Source organism: Sycon ciliatum, chromosome 4, assembly GCF_964019385.1.
Source record: "Sycon ciliatum chromosome 4, ocSycCili1.1, whole genome shotgun sequence".
Taxonomy (NCBI): Eukaryota; Metazoa; Porifera; class Calcarea; order Leucosolenida; family Sycettidae; genus Sycon; species Sycon ciliatum.
The window spans coordinates 17041806-17062030 of NC_088646.1; the positions used below are offsets into that span (position 1 = coordinate 17041806).

The window sequence follows — 20225 nt, forward strand, 5'->3', positions numbered from 1 at the left end:
CTGCTCTTTAGTCTGCTCTTTATCTCACAGCTTATACTGAAGAAGTATCAAGAGTTCAGGGTCTCTTTATAGCATCTGTACAGGATGATAATACTGTGCTGCTTTGATGTGTTCACTACTACTAAAACTCAATCTAACTCTAGCGATGTATTCACAACAGAATAGCAAGTAAAAACTTTGTCTAGCAGATAGAGAGAATAAACTATAATCAAAGGTCAACCGTTTCGAGCTCACACCTTTCTGCTCATCGTTCTTGTGTGCGTGTGTGTGTGTGTGTGAGCACGCATGTGTGCGTGTGTATGTGTGTATGTTTGTGTGCGTGCGTGCGTGTGTGTGTGTGTGTGAGGATGGCGGTTCGATCGCGATTCCTGAGGAATCTACTCATCTACTCTGCCTGACACCGCTATCATCCTGATTGTGGACGGATGTTCAAGGTCAGGATGGTATGGGTCTTCAGAACAATAGAAAAAAAAGAGAGCTATGGATGAATGTCAAGAGTACACCAGCATCCATGGCCATGCATGGCCCCTATTCAAGAAGTGCTGGCGTTCATGTCCGACCAAGTTATCTTGTGTGCTATATCCTATACTTCAAAGTATGTATCACCAGTTAATGCTAGGTTGAAGTCCTGGTATCCCTGTGTGTACCAGTACAACAGGAACAGTCTCTGTTTGTCTGGTCAACCGAGGGGCCAGTTTGTATCTCAAGACCTGCAGGTAACGTTGACTCAAGGCGGAAGAGGTTGTGTACCATAATACCTGTCATCAGCATACAGTGGTTGTTGCTGCTGTTGTGCTTGCTGGTGGTGCTGGTGTTGGTGAGTTGCCAGAAGCAGGTGACCGGCACTTGATATTGCCTTGGCACCTTGGCTGCTTCCCGAAGAATGCTCGCTGCCTCCAGCGCCACCAGCGCCGCCGCCACCAGCTGTCAAATTGCTGGCCTCGCTGCTGTCTTGCTTCATGGTGACAAACACCTCTGGACACTGGTCATCTGCATGTTCTTGGTCAGAGTCTGTGCTTGCCGCGCCATCATCGTCGAGGTGCGCTGAGGCAGGATTGTTTGGATCCCATTTCGGCGACATGCCCTGTCGACGGCAGCGACGCCGCTCTCTGGCTCGGCGGTTCTGAAACCAAGTCGTCACCTGCTTTCTCTTCAGTGCCAGCGCGTTTGCCAGGCGGTTGCGCTCGGTCTTGGTGATATACTTGTTCTCCATGAACTCCTTTTCTAGCTCGGCGCGCTGGTGTTTGTTGAACATATGGCGGTCGCTTCGCAGTAGGTCGGAGTTGTATCGATGCAGCGGTTGCTGCGGGTATGGGTTCACTGGTGTCAGGCCGACTGCCAGTGGATGATTGTTTGAGGGTGACAGGACCAGTGCTGCAAGGCAGACAAGAATTGAAAATCGTACTTTCAGTCAAGTATTGGAATTCTAGAGGTAATCTGAGCTGGAAAGCAAAGACGTTTGGAAAAGAATCATGTTATCATCAGCCATCACACAGGATGCAGAGACTGAGACAACCTATGTTGAACCACCAGTTCAGGCTCTCTCTCTGATGCTCACTCATCATAAAGAGACTTCAATGTACTCATAGTTCGTCAGGGCAGACTACTAATAGAGAGGTTCCGCACTACGTAAAGTTGAGCAACTTTACGTTAGTGGGCGGGAAAAACCCGTGAATTCGCGAGTTTGCACTCCACTTACGGAAAGTTGTCTACGGAGAGTACGAAGATAGGGCTTTGATAACGTAGCTGGTCCGTTAATGGATTGGGTACAAATTTATGACTCTTTCCCCATGTCGATCTGGTCGTACACTGCCGCGTTCGGAGTTGCCAAGGGCAGCTACGTGATTTGAAAACTCCGTATGGCGGAACCCAGATCCGCATGCAGTTTACGTAAGACTTTCCGTAGATCGACTACGTTTTTTACTAACGTAATTACGTTATGCGGAACCTCTCTAATAACAGGAGAACCTGGTAAGGAAGGTTGCTGAGACAAACTTTCACGTTGCCGATATCTGTGACTCAGTTGGGTCGGATCATAGCATATTTAAAACGAACAGAGAGGATGAATTCCAACAGCATGCCCCCCCCCCCCCCCTCCGCGGTGTTGGTTCACAAGAGGTTTGTTTAACTGTAGATGTGCAAATGATTCCCAGAGGGTAAGTATTGGTAATGTCTCCCTCCACTATATGTATACTTGAAATTTTTATTTTCATTGCTATCAGGTTCGGCCTCATTTTCCTCTGTGCTGCGCTGATGAGTTCACAAAGAACGAAACAGCATGCTGTCTGCAGACTGAGTGTATACTTGAAGTATATGCCATACGAGATGCATTGCAGCAAGTAGGGGATGAAACAATTACAGATGTTTTCCATCAGATCACCTATCCTTGTACGAGTAAGGGTTCAATTATCAATTCCATTATAATTTATCGATTGTTCCTGGCTCTTTCACTTTCAGTTCTGCGAGTTTATCTCATTTGGTTATGTCATACTTCAATATACTATGCAGCATGCACGGCGAGATCATCCGTTTCTGCTCGAAAATGCCAACCAATGTGTTAGCTACAGCAATTTCTGTGATGGAAGTGGCACTACGTTATTGCCAACTCCGGACTGATTTCAAGCCAAGAAGAGACAGCGGATAGTAATTAGTAATTTAAAAAACATTAAATAGTGATTGCTGAAATCCTAGTGATTACAAGTACAGTCAAACCTCGTTAGGACGAACTTCAAGGGACCAAACAAGTTTGTTTGTCTTATCCGGAGTTCTTCTTACCCAGATCTGACAAATAAATTGAGATGCATATCATATGGATTGTATTTATGTGAAGGTGCATGCTGTGGCAAATGTGAATTTTTTTCATAACATAACCCAGCAACAGGTAAGTACAATGTGCAATGAATTCATGACAGCATGTCCTCTGCCTTGTAACATGTTTTGCCAGTACAAGAGGCCTCGACTATCGGAACAAAAACTACACCCAGCGTACCCACCATGACCGAAAGTTCGTACTACACGCTGATCTTGTTCAAATCACGCTCGAAATTAGTTTGTCTTCACGAAAGTTCGCCGTGCAGGAGGTCGTCGTAAACGAAAATTTTTGACTTGACATGATGCCTGGCCAACCATAGTATTGGCCCTAGTCGTACTAAAGGAAAGTTTGCCTTATCAGTGTTTGTCCCAAAGAGGTTTGACTGGACATGTTTTGTTGACACGATTGACAACTCCCGGTATAATTGTTTCACGAGGCCCTAGCCGTGAGTTTGAAATGGTTTCTTTCATACTGCCGGTAATTGATGGCTGGCCTGGCAACTTGCCCTGCAGAGTGCATCAGTGGCATGCGTATATCATTTAAGACAGTTCCATGTAATGGATTCAGCTCCGATGCTCTCAACGTGCAACATGCTCACGCAAGCAACATACCTCCATGACTTTGTCCATGCGCTTGTGCCGTCATCTGATATGGAGTTGCACAAATTCCTACAGAGAAGGACACCAAGCAGACTTAGCTGTGATTAGGAGTGTACAGTACAATCTAGTGCTGAGCAACGGGCTGCTGGAGGATGTCCGAGAGAACCCACCAGTTTAGAAACATTCCAATGGGAAGAGGAGGTCTTACATGTACAGGGAAACCTCGTTAGGAAGAACACTGATAAGACAAATGTTTGCTTAAGAAGAACTAGTATTCGTAACTCCATTGAATAAATCACTGTGTATTCACTAGGTATAACATACGGATAAGAAGAACTCCCGTTATTGCGAACTAATATCATCGGTCCCTTGGTGTTCGTCCTAAACAGGTTTGACTGTATGTCATTTTCCAGCATTTTGAGTTATCTGTACCATGACCTTGCCATGACCGAGGGGGGTTCAAAAAGTTTTGACCCTCCGCCATAAAATCACACAATATAGTAGGTATACGAATTACTTTTCTCAAGGTTTGGAGACTCCACTGTAGCCAATATTTGAATCCATACATCCTGTACACACACCTTGTACACGCTCTCTCCAACGGTCTCTAGGCTACACTGCAATTGATATACATTACATTACACCAAATTTTCGGGCAAGGCCCATCATCAGGAATTCCTGATGATGGGCCTTGCCCGAAAATTCGATCTAATGTATATCAATTGCAGTGTAGCCTAGAGACCGTTGGAGAGAGAGAGAGTGTGTGTGTACAAGGTGTGTGTACAAGGTGTGTGTACAGGATGTATGGATACCTTGAATTATGATGTTATTTTTCCACATAATCACCACGAACTGCGATGCACTTTCTCATATCGATGAATCAGCATCTGTATTCCCGTTGCATAGAAGCTCTCGTCTTGTGCGTTGAGGAAGGCAAAAAAAGCCTCTTTCACCTCGTCGTTGTCGCCAAAGCATTCATCTTTACTTAGTCCAGATTGCACCTTTAGAAAGACGAAGTCACTTGGGGGCAGGTCTGGACAGTAGGGTGGATGGGGAAGCTCTGAGAAATCACTATCGGCGACACTGAGCAGCCTCTCAATATGACTTGTGTGTGCTGGTGCAGTGTCGTGCTCTTTCAGCATTCTCGGACCCCAGCGTGCACAGACTTTATTCATGCCCAAATGGTCATGCAAGATTTCTTCCACTGAGCCAACACTGATGCACAATGTGTCAGCCATCTCCAGCACAGTACTTCTCCTGTCTTCTCTCACCAGTGCTTCCAGAGCAGCAACATTCTCCTCCATGACCGAGGTCGATGGTCGCCCCGGACTGGGCTTCATCTCCAAGGCTCCTTTTTCCACATTTGGCCCGGTCTCAACAGCCCATCCTGTCGCTGTTGAGTAACTAGGAGACTCCGATGATTTGCATCAACTTTGACAAGCCTTTCATGAATCTCCTTGGCCCCTGTTCCCTCCAACGTGAGGAATTCTATCACAGCCCGATACTTGATTTTGTCGATTGCAGCTGACACCCTGACCTACTCCACTTTCAACCACTGCTAAACCACAAACCATCCACTCCAATCACCAAGATTTTCACCAGGTGCTCAGTTGAAGGGTACTTTGTATGGTGAAGGTCAGTTGGTTGATCTGCTGAGCAGCCGTTCCCCACTAATACCAGCGTGAAGTTTGCACTAAATTTGGTGACATCATGATGATGTCATTTCCTTGCCCAGACCAGGCCGGATTTGTGACGTCAGAGAGATAGACTTTGTATAGGAGTAGATGGGGAAATTTCTGTATTTCGTCTCTCCATTGTCCCAAAGAAGTCGGATCTTCTTCAACCTTTGGTATGGGACAAATGGCACCCTACCGGTATCCCGCCGGACTGGAAAACATCTAGTATGAAATGCATTGTTGCAGAGAAACAAGAAAGAAATAATTGGTTTTTCCCCATCTACTCCCATAATCTCTCTGACGTCACAAATCCGGCCTGGTCTGGGCAAGTTAATGACATCACCATGATGTCACCAAATTTAGTGCAAACTTCAAGCTGGTACAGTCAGACCTCGCATAACCGCACACATCCGTTTTCCAGAAAAATATCCGGATAGGCGAGGGAACCGGATAATCGGACACGCATACTGTTTGTGTACATGGCATATGCTGTAAATCGGTAACCAACGATTTTCTTCCGGATGGCGAGGGATCCGGATAAACGAGGACCGGATAAGTGAGGTCTGACTGCACATGTATAACTCTGGAACAGCTGCTCAGATCAACCTGGGACCTTCACCATTGAAATCAGTGTGTTTTTCGCTACAGGTTGTGAAGTTTTCATTTTAGGGTGAACTTCCCCTTCAAGGCTCAAAACGTTTCAAACCCCCTCGTATAATCCATCAGATCACTGTGCAAAAGGCCTCAGTCAAAATCCTCATCTATCACAGTGCTATGGGCGTTTGAATAAGTGTAGTTACATCTCTTTACCAGTACATGTATATGGAAAACTAAACTTTCAAGCCCACAACAACCATCCACCCCATACGCCGGCCCAATGTCACCAGCTCCGTCAGCACCTGCACCCCCGCCCACCGGCTTCAGTCAAACTCAGACGTACAACACCACTGGCACTGGCGGCGAGGTCCCCGCATCCGAAAGCACGCCATGGCAACCAATCATGGGCAGCAGCCACAACCATCATGGCCGAGCTGCAGGCTTGTCACTGGGTATTTACATTGCAATGGGCAACGATAGCACCGACGGGCCCAAGCCGCCGCCTATGCAGCTGCCATCCAGCCTTGCCGAGGACAGTGGTGTGAATTTAGAAGACAGTGAGTTCAGTCGGCAACACAAGCCATACGGGGATAGCTGGCGATAGCACAAGCAGAAGTGGTGTTGCCCCATCCTCTTCATTGTTGCTCTCCGCCGCCCAAGTGCACATGCAGCGAAGCAAGAAGACGCCACACAGAGTCAAAAGTACACCGAAGAGGAAACTGGTTCCGGTCACTCCAGCCAATGCATTTTTCTCAACGCTGCGCAAAACTACATAAGCCCCTTTTCAGATCTGGAGGCTCTTATAAGAATGAAGACACAGGAATCTCATAAGAAATAGGAACATCACCGACACTAGCCTGAAAGTGAGACCCCTGTTCTTCAGTGCTTAACTAGCCTGAAAGTGAGACCCCTGTTCTTCAGCGCTTAGTCATACTGACTTTATAGCAGTAGTGGCTGAGTATGTGAGTATGTGAGTGTGTGAGTATGTGAGTATGTGAGTATGTGAGTGTGTGAGTGTGTGCTCTCAGAGCTGAGCAGTGGAGAAAGCAGTGTCATGTCATTAGGCTCAGCACAACCGGCAGCCTGGCACTGTGCATTGCTCGAGCGTCCATGCAATTCGTGGGCAGCGTGTATTGGAACAGGCTTCCGGCAAATATTCGTTGCCATGAAGATATTCTGGGTTTCAAAGCCCTGCTGTGCCCAGATGTTCTTGACACGCTTTCTCTTCGTCAGACATGTGCATTTTGATCTTTTGGTTTGGTCTCTAATCGACAAACTGACTTTTCTCCTCAAATACCTCAACCTCTCTATTTCTATTTCAAACATCTGCTTCGTTTATTCCTTACTCTTTTCTTTCCGCTGGCTATCTTTTTCTTTTCTTTCCTTTGTCATTTAATCACTGTCACTCACATACAAATACCGTCATAAAATATAAAACACAAGATTTTCTCATCTTTTTCTATTTCTTGTTTTTCATTAGCTTTAGCATGTTCATTCACATTCTTCATCATTTGTGAGAACTAGACCTGGTCTAGTGGGAAGGCATTCTACTGCCTGTAATTCTGGTGAAGTAAAATAAAGTAACAAGAACAACAACACTGCTGTCGACTAGAGCACTGTGATGCACGACTTTGCTTGCAATGCACTTTCTCCATCGGCCGGCATATCTTCTCCCGTGAGGTGAGACGTCTTGTGACATGGCTTTTTCCTGAGCCTGAGCCAGGCTGGGCAGCTATCATGCTGGGGCAAGTGGTGCCGAATCTTCTCTGCCACCTGAACTGCCGCAAGAAGCGCTTCTGAAGTTCTGGTCTTCAGTGATAGTCAGTGATACAGGCATAGCAGGAATAGCTAGCGATAATGCACTGCTTGATGTGACTGGCACTATGCACAATGGCCTAGCATTGCATACTGAAAAGGTACTGCTGGTATCTAGTTGTACATTTCACCAAGGCTGAGTGTGCAGCAAGGTTGCTTTCCAACAACATCACGAAAACAGTATGATATTCATGATCGCCTTTGTCAATTTCGATCCGTAGTGACAATCTCACAAGATCCTTGTGTGAAACTGTCTCCATTTCTATTCACAGTAAAACCTGGTTAGGACGAACACCAAAGCCGCGACCGATGGTATTTCTTCGCAATGATGGGAGTTCTTCTTATCGATATGTTTTACCCAGTGAATCCACAGTTATTATCCAATATTTATGAATTCTAGTTCTTCTAAAGCGAATTTTTTTCTTATCAGTGTTAACGTTTCACGTATATGAGCATCAGAGCATTAGTCTTGCAGCAAACACAAGGTCTGGTGAATTTGATCACATCACAAGTCAACGGTATTACTATGCTTGCTTACCTGGACCGGAGTTAGGTGATGCGGCTATGTGATGCATTGCGTAATGGCTACCAGCAACAGTCGGTGTAGGAGCAGCTGGACGACCAACGTGATGAAGTGGAGTGCCGGCAGGAGCAGCAGCTGTCGGCGTGGCAAACATGGGCGACATATCGGACGGCCGTTGGCTCAGGGTCAGTCCGGTGGCCGGGTGCCCTCCCAGCTGCAGCGTGTGTTGTTCTCTCATGCCGGCTGCTTGGTGGTGTTGGTGTTGATGCTGCTGCTGCTGCTGCTGCTGCTGCTGGTGCTGCTGATCGTGGCCTGCTAATGGTCTGTCTCTGACTTGATAATAGTGTTGCGGTAAGAATTGCCCTTGCTGTGTTGGTGTGAGTTGCTGCATGGGAGATTGCGCTATGCCTCCAGCCGGTAGCATTGTTTGCTGTGGCGATGGCATGTCCACCGGACTCATCATTGCCGACGAGTGCTGTGCCACATGGTGGCCTGGACCTTTGTACGTTGTGGGTAGCGGGCGCAGCGGTGGAGGCTGACCAATGTACCTGTCCCCTGCTCCAACTGCACTACCACTGCCTCTGCCTGGGTCACCCACTCCCCCTCCGCCATCATGATCAGGCACGGGCACTGGTCTGGGTGATGGTAGTGCACCACCGCCGCCGGCGGTCATATGACCAGTCACAGGAGACAAGGGATTGGACAGCTGCTGCTGCGTTGGCGTCCCCTGTGCTTGCGATGGCGGCGTGTGTGCCATGTGTGCCTGTGCACCTTCCACCACGGGCGAGCCGAGCAAGTCCTTGATGTTGAAACCCTGGCTACGCTGCTGCTGCTGCTGTTGTTGATTGTGATTAGCAGGAGCAGCAGGACTTGCGGAGGCATCCGATGTACCAGCATTACCGGCTGCGGTGGGTGCATTGACCGTACTGGGATAGGATAAGCTTGGTAAGGAGTACGCTCCCACTCCCATCATATTCACCGTTTGTGGCGATGGGTTGGAATGCAGAGGAAGGACAATGTGCTGTTGCTGCTGTTGCTGACCTGTACCTGCTGATGCTGCTGCCTGGTGTGCTCCATGTCCTGCACCAACTGCCTCAACACCAGCCGCACCGCCACAGCTGGGCTGTTGCCAGGCCGACGCTTGTGTAAAGGTCACTAGACGAGGTGGTGTGATTGAACTGCTCATGTTATGCTGCTGCTGCTGCTGCTGCTGCTGTTGTTGTTGTTGTTGTTGTTGTTGTTGTTGTTGTTGTTGTTGTTGTTGTTGTTGTTGTTGTAGATGTTGCGGGGGTTGCGGTTGGTAGTGTTGATGATGCTGTAGTAGTGGTGCAGGCTGTGCAGGGCGATGGCTGCCTGGGCTAGGGGTGACTGCAGTGGCATTGGCTGCCGTGGTTTGTAGGTAGGTTTCTACTAGGGCCATGGTCTGTATGGGTAGGTGGCCTGGGAGCGAGTGTGACATGATACCCCCCAGCACAGTGCCAGTAGTCTGTGAGTGTGAGTATGCACTGGCTTTACACTAGCTTTGCACTGGCTTTGCACTGGCTTTACACTAGCTTTGCACGCAGGACTGACTACTCTTACTGTTGTGGTGGCTGTCTGTGCCTGTGGTGGTGTCTGTTACTGTAGTTGTATGCTCAGTACTAAGGCTGGTAGTGGCAGTGGTAGTGAAGGTGTTCCGAACTTTTGACTACTGGTTCTGACTGTGGTATATTTTGTACTGTACCTTGGACTCAGCCGCTGCCGACTTGGCTGGCTTTCCGCACTCAGTCTTGGCTTTCCTGCGTAGATCATCCAGCACATGTGGGGAGTAGTCCTGGAGATGCTGCCATGGTGCTGAGTATTGTAGTGGCAGGGGGATGATGGGCCAATGAGGATGGCGGGAGAGCGGGAGTCAGCACAAGGATGTCCGTACTACGTACTGTGCGCAAACTGCACGGCATCAGTTAGCTCTCCACGCGACGGCACCCAGCTATCCTCTCACTAAGACACTTCGGATTATCTAGTAGAAACCAGAATGGAAATAATTGCAGACAAGAAACAGCAAGAAAATCTCAAGAGAAGGTTGATGGCCAGGACAAAGCATTATCAGGTGCGTTTGCCCCGAGGGAAGAAAGCAGTTAGAAACCCTCTTCAAACCCCTTCCTCCTTTCACTACATAGGCCCAATCAATCCACCGGTCCACAGCAACTTTATTGGCCGGCGATTGGTCGCACTTACTTTTATCGTGGCTCTGACAGGCTGCCGGGCAAGGCTGCAGGTAGTGGGACTTGGTTACTCGTCGCCCGAAACCGCCTTTCCACTGATGCCTGGACGGAGAAGTTTTTTTGTTGAAAAGCTCACAGGCTGCAGGGCTCCCTCGGCGTGATTAGTGCAGTCCCGGAGACGACCCTCCACTCTGCAGCTCCACGGAATGCACACCGGTAGCAGGGGCTGCCCTACCATCAATAGCGCCGTCTATGAAGATAGTTGGCGAAGGTGCGCGCCATCAGTTCTCTCCCACTTCGATACTGCTGCATCCATTACGAGCCACTCAAGATTCAGGAGAGGGTCGTTAGCTCTAACTCTTCACTGATCCAAGCACAAGTAGATTCCTTGTCAGAGCTTTCTGAAGAGGGGCCTTCTTTTTTTCTGAAGAGCCTTCAGCTAGTTCTCACGGCTATCGATCATGTCACACATGTACTCGATCGCGTATCATCATAACCGCCCCCTGATTCTTTGGACATGTACTGATACCCTCTACAGCGCAGGCCAGATACTGATTTGGTGATGAGTCTGTAACTGTGGCTGTGGCATTCACTGACTGTGCTGAAGTGCCAAAACACCTCACTGTCATCTGATTCCTTTGCTTTGGACCTTTTGTAAAGGAACTCGCGGAAGTCGTGGCGTCGTGCTCGCTCATTCACACTGAAAGTCTGAAACACTACACAGGATAACTAAACGGAGCGCTTTCTGCTGACTCTGTACTCTGCTGTTCTGTGGAAGAGGATCCACCTACTGCGGACTGGAGAAAGCACGTGTTCTCAGCCACTAACTTGACTTTCCTTCTTCCCCACAACTAAAAATGTTCAGTTTCGTTGCAAGAAGTACTAGTATACCTGCAAATAGACAAATCCTTGCCTCTGCAAATCGGATGGTGCTTTTTTCTTGTCAGCGGGCCTGTCTCGTTCGGTCAATTTTCCAACAGCTCTACTCTAATAGTCTCTATGCCGCTTGACTGGCGATGGTCGTCTACCAAGGATCAGATTTGTTGCAAAGATTCTCACAAGCAGATGGATTTAGACAATGTTCAAAAACCCTATAGCATGGGCAGCAGACTCCGGTCTTGCTCTCGACACGGTGTCGTGTATTTGCTGTTGAGTTTCTTGCTCGCACTTTCCGTTCCACGTCTCGTCACCTTTCCAAAAACTTCGTTCCTGCACCCTGGCCTGGGTCGTGTTGTCGTGTCTACCGCTGTTTTCGACGGTGCATGCATGTACTGATCACACATACACGGGCCGGGAGAATGAGGCCCCGTGGTTAGGACCTGCGGGTGCCATTATGCAGCATCAGCCATACTCATCCACAGTAGCAAACAAGACTGTAAGAACAGCGAGCGCCTGTGCCGGGTCTAGTTGCACCTTCCTGCTGCAGCCGAGTATGGGAGGTTCTCTATTGTCATTACGACCAACTGGTGATGGTATTTCGCGTCGAACCTAGTATTTCTCTTCCTCCCATGCGGGCGTGTATGTTTCCCCCTGCCGGCGCATTGACACGTGATGAGTAACGCATGCTGTGTAACACGGCGTTACCTATCATGGAAGAAGTATTTTACTCGGTTCACCCAGCTCTACAAGCACCATGAATCTCGCACCATATCCGCGTGTACATTTTGTCCGTTGATCTGCAGACTACTGGTACTACCACCCAGCAGCTGGATCAGAAAAAAATGATCGACAGGAAGCGAGCGTGGACGATGCGTGCGTACATCTTCGTGCGCATGGTGTCTTCTGCAGATCTCCTCGTTCAACGGAGCACTTCCGAGGTGACAATCGAAGCGAGTTGATTTCTGCTCTATTTGCCGTATGACGGTGTCTAGGAATGTTTGGTTATGTCCAGCATAGACCTAGTTTCTTGGCGTGGCTAAGTTTAGAGTGGCAAGTGTTGTAAGTATGCTTGACGACAATCGAATGCCTTGTTCAGAGCTCCAAATTGTCTTATTCACAAGCTAATTTCTAGCTTCCTTTCTTTGTCTGCTAAGAAAGACCCGAGTCGCCCTGTTACACAAGTGGAGATGAGCCGGGAACACAATACTAGATATTCTCGAGGGCACGTGTTTACAGTCACGGGATCTTGTAGCGACAAGCTGAGCTGATTCACTACAACGTTACAGGTAATACAGTTGTTCTACTTCTTATCGCTACCTTTCGTATCTACCTTGGCTAAAGTGATTTCACAAGGTTCGGGATCAATACAGGGCCAATGCATGTAATCGTGCTCGCGAGGCAGGTAGAAGTGCTGGACAACGGCCCGGGGGCATGCAGTGATATAGAATTTGTTGAGAATTTCATGTTTTGATGGCTTCTTGTCATGCTGTACCATGGACCCTTTGCAGCAAGGCCGTGTTGTTTCCTCCTCGAGTTGCGGCCATAAAAACAAGACATTGGTGTCGGGTAACACCACATCGCACTCGAATTTCCCTTCATTCCTGTTGTCCATCTCCATCTCTGGAACAGTGAAAGGTGAGTAAAGACTTTTAGCGCGTACAGCTGTATACGGATAATGGCAATGACTTGTGAAGAGTAAAATCAAGGATGCCGGGTTGTGTTGGCATTCACTGATTCAGCAGAATATCCAGACTGCGTAACGGGTGCGGTACTCATCATGGTGACATACATAACCCCGTGGTTACCTAAGTATTAGTACTAGTAGATCTACATGTAGTTCACAATGGCAGGAACTTTGTTCTGTTGTAACTCTGAGTTTCATGGCAATACGGCCCATCATCAGACAACAATACAATCATACTAGTGGATGCTGATTAGGCCAAGGGTGCTTGGGTGCTTGGCATGTTAGCCCATTGCATGTTATGTTGGTGACATGCATGCATGCATGCACATAGACATGGATTGCACAAGCATGGTAGATTCACACCACTGTACTGGCACTGTCCGTCCACATACACATACATGTACGTGAGTGTTACAGATTTACAGCAGCACATCGTTATCAATACGGAGGATTAGCAAGACGAAATTCACGTTCGCGTTCGCTCTCCAAGGAAAGTCGAACTCAGTGACGGAATTCGCGTTATGAGAAGGACTAGCAAACAGAATTCGCACATGCATGACGTTGACACGACGTACATTGTGTACAGACAGTACAGCGTGGTAAATTTATGACTGTCCTGACACGAATCCGCGATTCGTGTTCTGACTACTTTTCCGAACGAAAAATGCGAATGTTCGCAATCCAGTTCGCGAACTGAGAAATGTTTGCAAACGCGAACGCGAATTTCGTCTTGCTAATCCTCCGTATAAATATTATCATTGCTCACCACTCCAAAACTGACTTCAATTCAGTCATAAGACACAGAGATTGGCCATGAATGATTACTTAGTACCTGGCACAGTGCCCCTGCCCCCCCCCCCCCCAACAGTTACTGTCTTTAATACTCTTAGTAAACTAAAGTAACTTTGTTACTTTTCAATACTGTAAGACATGTTATTATAACGAGTCGCAAATTTAACGATTGTCCAAAATTCATAGGTTAACGAGAAGATATGTTAACGATCTTGCAGTATTCTGCCATATCCACACACAGCATATATGAAGCAGTACGGCCTCAACGGATCTTATTATAACGAAGAAATGTCATCCATTAAAACGTTAGATTTGCTTCCTCGTTATATACATGTCTTACAGTAGTCAGTTTGAGTGGGAACACAAGTCATACATGTGTCATTGCAGTTGTAATAGTGCAAGATCCCTTTCAAGGTCATCACAGGAACCTTTCAAGGTCATCATCCCCATGTAACTAACGGTGTGTTACTTTGTTCTGTGTCAAGTGTCTGCCAGCATCCTGACACTTGACACAGTCCTGCATTTGCTTTTAGGAAGAGTTCAACTGTGCATGGCTGCTGCATGCACTGGACTTTCCACTGCAAACACCTGTACTGTAGTGTAGTGCTGGCAGGATACTTACATTATTGTACTCTGCACTGTGACCAACTAATCACCGACTCAGTCAAGTACACAAGTCATTGTAAGTATTAAACTAGTTAGAAAATTCACACTTAAACTCTTTGCACACTCAATGACATGTGTACACTCCGTCCGCCAAAGCGTGGATCTACAGCCAGTACAGGGGGGGGGGGGGGATCCTACATACACACTGCACTCAATTATGTGTCTAGAAAACTTTAGATTTATTTCCAAGGCACAGAGTACATTATTATTATTATTATTATTATTGCAGCATCGGTGGTTCTTCAATGTGCAAGTATGTCCAATGATCTAGTGCACTTGGCCCTGTCTACCTTGCTTCATCTTCTGCAAAGTGGGATATACTTTAACGATCAGCGGCCGAAATAGCCACCCAATGAAATGGATGGAGTTGTGTACGCGTGTTTTTTTTGTCCTGCACAATCGTGACATGTTTTCTTTCAGACCTTGTGGCTATTTCTGCCTTTATGATCGACCTGCATTGCAATAGTCTTTTGGTTTTGGCACTGGCACCCCTGTGATGGGCCGGTGACTATAGCTGGGTGATGCATAAAGAAACGTTGTGCTTCCACACCCCTGTAGTCTTGTAGACTCTGCAGCGGACAAGGCAGCTCAGGGTGTGAGAGAACTGTGACCCTGATGGTGATGATGCCTGGGATCTGCAAGCCAATCATCCCTGTTCAGCTGCACCCCCACAGCTGTGGCACTTGTAGAACTAGGTACACTGGAAGGGAGATGAACAAATCGCCACTCCTTGGGGCACTTGGAGCACTTGAACATTAACTTGCCATCAACATTCTAGATTTTAGTGCTTTCCATGTTGACATGCTGGGATCCTGCTGATATTTCAATGTACGTTGTTCACGAAATCATACATCCATGACGGTACCCTCATGGTAGCATGTATCATGCCTTTCATGTTCCAACCAGTATGGTGCAGTGTAACACAATTCTTGGCGGTAGCTATGGTCCTTTGCCGATCCTGCGTCGTAACCTGGGCAGGAGCAATATCCTACTACGTGGGAAAGAATTTGCTAGACAGACACGGGATGGATCATGGAGGGAGTCTGATACCGAATACGTGCAGGCATGGACTACACATGTGAACTGAAGTGCTATAATTATAAAGTACTTGTATTACAATTATGTCATGTACAAGTGTTTGGTGTTCTTGTACAGTCCTGAAGGAACCATGGCCCATTGGCTCTGGTGGGCAATCTGGCACTGAGGCTGAGTCTAATGCTATAGCAGATCTAGCTAGCCAGAGTAGTCATGTATGTGAGTGGATATTGAGTGAGCAGCAAAGATTCACCAGTTATTGATGTTATTTCAACTCTGACTCTGGGCAAGACTACGTGTAGCCGCCATGACCTGCAACAGGCTACATACCCAAGCTGGTACATGTACATGTACATGTAGCTCCTCTGCATCTGGCTTGGTATCTGGCTTGGAATCTGGCTCTGTGGCGTGTTGATTTGGTCTGCCGTTACGTTGTGGCTAAGATTGATTCAGCTCTCCCAGACTTGACTTACAGTTGGCTTGGTGGTTGGGGGATACTTCAATCATCATGGGCTGTTTGTGGTGTTTGTCTGGCAGGGAAGAAGGTGAAGCATAGTTATGTGAAGGATGAAGCTGAAGCGGGAATGCACCACCCTGAGGATGAAACTGTCAAATGAGTCAATACCGTCAATCTCAGGGGTCATGGATTGTTGGCGGCTTGGAATCAACCCTGCATTGATCACACTGGCAGACTGTCCAGTACAGCCCTGCAATACGTGTTCCTTCATCAGCTTGTGCGAGGGTGAGGAATCGTGCAGCAGAGGTTCCAGGTACTGTGTATATGCGTCCTGCAGTTTACCTAACCATTCTAGTAAGCCGGGCTTCATCTGATGGTGCTTCATCAGCAGACTTGAAGCATCAAACGGTGGAGCATTTCACACAATCAGACCGAGGTACACGTTATTGCATGAGCCTCTCCTTACATGATGGCAACAATTTAATTTCATTACTTACATGCCCAACCACATGTATGGATTCCACACATTGCCAAAATCACAATGGCTTCCAAGTTTCAAGTCATGCCAATGGTAACATGACAGCCTGATTGTCTGTGGACTGAGTACTAGTATTGAAAACTAGCCAGCACAGCTATGAAGTAGCACTCATATCTGGGCAATTTCGCGCTGTAAACCACTTTAAGTCTTTGCTTTGCTACCGATCGCCCCATCTCTGTGTATGGAAGACGAAAGATGCTCCGCCGGCTTCAGATGCATTGGTTGTGCAGAGCAACATTAATCACTTTACATGTAGTTATGCACATGTGACTGTTATTCATCAGGCTGTGGCAGCATAATCCCTGTAGCTGTGTACATGTGACTGGTATTCATCAGGCTGTGGCAGCATAATCCCTTCTACAGGAGGATACAATCAAACTAATCTGTTACTTGGCTGAGCTAGGAAGGTGTCAAGTGGAGTGTAATGAACCCAGTGAAGGACCTGGCAAGTGGGATGCCCAATCAGCTTAATCAGCGGCAAAGTAGCCCGCAGTGTTGCCCCTTCAGTGCTGCTTCAGAGGCCGCAATGTCTAATAATGATCACTGTGGCTGATGTCCCAGCACAGCAGCTCCAACTGTTTAGTACATGTCCAGCTAGTTTATTCACAAAGCCAATTGCTGAAAGCCATGAAGCAAGAACCAAAGCCATAGTACTAGTGCTAGTACTGTAGTAGGTTTGGCAAGTTGTTTAATAGGTAGTTTTGCAACAATGTCTTCATTCCAGACTAGTGGAAACATGTGTTCCCTGCTGCCCTTGGATGGGTTTTTGGACTGTGCATAATTACATTTGAGATGTAAATGGAAATGCCAAGCTACTTTTGACTCACAGGTCGGATCTTTTTGTCCACAACTGGCCATAGTGTACGTGTACATCCCACAGTGTACGTGTACATCCCATAGTGTACGTGTACATCCCACAGTGTACGTGTTATACAGGGTACTTTATACTAGCAAGTAGCAACCAACTATTAGTTATTTTTATAGGAACTAGCAACCAAGTTTCCTATAAGATTTTCCCCGAATTATCACCAAGTCGCTACCACTATCTTTGGTACTTCACCGGGCACTGAACGGTTTCATGTACTGATGCTGATGCTGGCGCTCACAGCTGCTGTGGTTGAAACGTCACTCCTAGCTGGCTGGCTTGGGAATGCGGAATAGGTGTGTGAGGGTTAAGCTGACCAGGTGGCCCCTGTCCTGATATCATCACTAAATCATCCCATAATTGGTGACAGGTACCTTATGGCGTGTCTCTGGACTCCTGATTTCGACAGTAAACATTCTGCACTTTCAAGGCTCTTCTCTCTCTTTAGCTTAGAGTAGGACAAAGACTTTAAGTGCTTGCTCAGCAGCAGAACACATGGCCATTCAATTGTCACGTGTCATTCCATCTTATGGGGCTTCTTATGATAATGCTGTCTGGCAGCCACATTGTCACCATGCATATGTATATGTACATTAGAATAGGCTACTACACCGTCTGGGTACCGATCATAATATTATGTCTCACCTAATCAGAATAATGCCACTAACTAATGGTACCGCTCACAGTTTTATTGCTATTTAGAGTACCTCATATGCCAGCATGGATTTCATCCAGTTCAAGTTTTCCCAGTAGCTCTTTTTAAAAGCAGCAGCATCACCACCGCCGCTGCCACCGTCACCACCAGCACCCAATGTTGGAGAACGTGCCTCCCAGTAGCCCAAGGAGATACTCACACCGTTGAATACTCTGACTCTGATCACCTTGGCAGTACAGAGAAACCTGTCTAAGACGACTGCTCAAGCCTGAGGAACCTTCAAGGTGTGGTCTCTGTTACCAGGTGGTCTCATTATCCGGGTCAATTGACTGGAAATCGCATCCCTTGGTTCTGGTTCCAGTGGTCTTCTAGGACAGGTGGTCGCCTTATCCGAGTGGTCGCCTTGACAGGTGGTTTACTGTACATGTTGTACGTGTACACACAAAAGGCACAAACTGAGGAGGGTTACAGAGTTCATCGTGGCAACTCAGAGTTTCTTGCACTATGCAATCATCAGGCGACTTATGAAATGTTCAGTGGGACTTGGCCAATATAAAAAGCATAGTTCGATGATAGCTAGTGGGTATTGGATTCTGCACGGAAAAATATTGCCATGATGGCTGTGTGGATGGCCACTTGGGTGAGGGAGCTATAAGCGCAGAAAGTGTACAGTCATGTAGATTGTGAATTCAATAAGAAGTGGAAGGTGTGAATTTGTAAGCAGCAGCCAGGGAGTGAAGGTAATCCTTCAAAACTGTTTTAAGTGTTATTGCCAGTATTGGTGATGCGGAGGGCTCTAGGCTCACGCGGGGGTGCGCACTTCATATCATGTCACAATATGTTGCTTTTGCAAGTGCATGCAAGTGTGTATGTACATGTACATGATTGTATGTGTGTGTGTGTGCATAGTGTGTGTATGTCTGCTCTCTCTCTCCCTCCCTCGCTCACTCTCTCTCCCTCGCTCTCTCTCTCTCTCTCGCTCTCTCTCTCTCTCTCCCTCGCTCTCTCTCTCCCTCGCTCACTCTCTCTCCCTCGCTCACTCTCTCTCCCTCGCTCACTCTCTCTCCCTCGCTCTCTCTCTCTCTCTCTCTCTCTCTCCCTCGCTCTCTCCCTCCCTCTCCCCCCCCCTCTCTCTCTCTCTCTCTCTCTCTCTCTCTCTCTCTCTCTCTCTCTCTCTCTCTCTCTCTCTCTCTCCATCCCCTACCCACCATTGGTGCGCCGGTCTAGATGTCCATGAAGTCGAGACCCTAGGTCGGCGGAGCTCCCTAAACCTCACCACCACTGGCACGATTCAGGTTGTGCGTGCTTCCCCTAGCTGCATTTTGGCATTTAAGTGGTCTTCGTAAAAAATAAAATAAAAAAGCACCAGCACATGATGCACCCGTGACCAGACATGCATGCAGGACGAACCCATGCAACCACTCACCCCACCATTGTCAAACTGGCTACTGTAGTTGCTCACAAAAGTGTAGTCAGCGAGTGTGTCAGAACTACTAGTAGGCTAGTACGGTTGTAGAGAGAAGAAGCTATTTAGAAAAACCTGATCAAAACTGAGAAGAAAAGAAAAAAGTCTACAGCACGAGGTATTCCCAGGCGGTCACCCATCCAAGTACTAACCTCGCCCGACGTTGCTTGACTTCGGTGATCGGACGAGAACCGGTATTTTCAACGTGGTATGGCCGTAGACATCCTTCTCGAGTAGACGATTCCTCTTATAACATAATGTGACGGTCTTATACATGTACAAGATTCGTAGTCACTGCATGTTCACTCCCTCCTTGTCCATGGCCGCTATCACAAGCTTCTCAGCTTTCAAACTGGATTCTAGTCAGTGCAGGATTAAAGTGAAATGCAATGATTCCCCATGAAAATGGCTGATGGGCAAACTCTCCCCCCCCCCCCCCCCCAGGCTCCGGCGGATTATGCTCGCGAAATCATGGAATTGTGCTTTCATGGATCCTCGCATTATGCTCCCAAAAATCCTCGTATTATGCTTTGGCACGCGGGGATACATATTCACTTTGTTGTACTTATGGAGCCTCAGAGTTCGGAAAATTGTGCGTTTTTCGTACTTGCAAGTGTCCAGAAGTACATGTACAACAAAATACATGAGTATCCCCATTACAAGGTGTCCATGCATGCCAGAGATCAACATGGAAAAGAAAGAAAAACATTACTTCTTCTATTCATTAGTTGACTTCTTTTGCAATAAATATTTTTTCATGGCCAAATTTATAGTTTGAGTTACCTTTGAAAATTTTCATGTTCAACTGTCTTCCTAATCGTCGTACTCGTCCAACCGATGCCAACCTCACCCTGTGAATAATCAGCTCATCTCTCGCGTACCTCCACCTCTCCTTCCATCGTGACCGAACACCAACAGTTACTACATGTATACCTCATTTTTTTTAATTATTAGAGCAAAATC

General features: G+C 47.3%; 1 protein-coding gene, 1 long non-coding RNA gene and 1 other non-coding gene across 4 annotated transcripts; 1 reads left to right on the top strand and 2 right to left on the bottom strand.

Moving 5' to 3' along the window:
- Positions 1 to 10736, bottom strand: LOC135814739 (ecdysone-induced protein 74EF-like). Its single transcript, XM_065327906.1, has 4 exons — positions 10240 to 10736; positions 8038 to 10021; positions 3424 to 3480; positions 1 to 1374 (listed from the first exon to the last, which is right to left on the bottom strand). The coding sequence occupies exons 2-4, from the start codon at positions 9479 to 9481 to the stop codon at positions 728 to 730; spliced, it is 2148 nt and encodes a 715-aa protein (XP_065183978.1). The 5' UTR covers positions 9482 to 10021; positions 10240 to 10736; the 3' UTR covers positions 1 to 727.
- LOC135814740 (uncharacterized) lies at positions 10730 to 16314 on the top strand. 2 transcript variants are annotated; one of them, XR_010553213.1, is made up of 3 exons: positions 10730 to 12740; positions 14067 to 14263; positions 15820 to 16314. It is a non-coding gene; the product is annotated as an uncharacterized LOC135814740 (long non-coding RNA). The 2 variants fall into 2 exon arrangements; XR_010553212.1 differs by lacking the exon at positions 14067 to 14263.
- A 3051-nt stretch (positions 16315 to 19365) lies between these two features.
- On the bottom strand, positions 19366 to 19484 carry LOC135816253 (5S ribosomal RNA). Its single transcript, XR_010553379.1, has one exon. It is a non-coding gene; the product is annotated as a 5S ribosomal RNA (ribosomal RNA).
- Between the last annotated feature and the right edge of the window lie 741 nt (positions 19485 to 20225).

What these genes read in the sequence shown, in the direction of transcription:
- LOC135814739 (XM_065327906.1), bottom strand. Translation starts at nt 9,481, where the DNA reads ATGTCACACTCGCTCCCAGGCCACCTACCCATACAGACCATGGCCCTA. An exon ending in ATCACCTAACTCCGGTCCAG is followed by an intron (nt 3,481 to 8,037) that starts GTAAGCAAGCAT and finishes CCTTCTCTGTAG; the next exon opens with GAATTTGTGCAACTCCATAT. An exon ending in GCATGGACAAAGTCATGGAG is followed by an intron (nt 1,375 to 3,423) that starts GTATGTTGCTTG and finishes TCTGCCTTGCAG; the next exon opens with CACTGGTCCTGTCACCCTCA.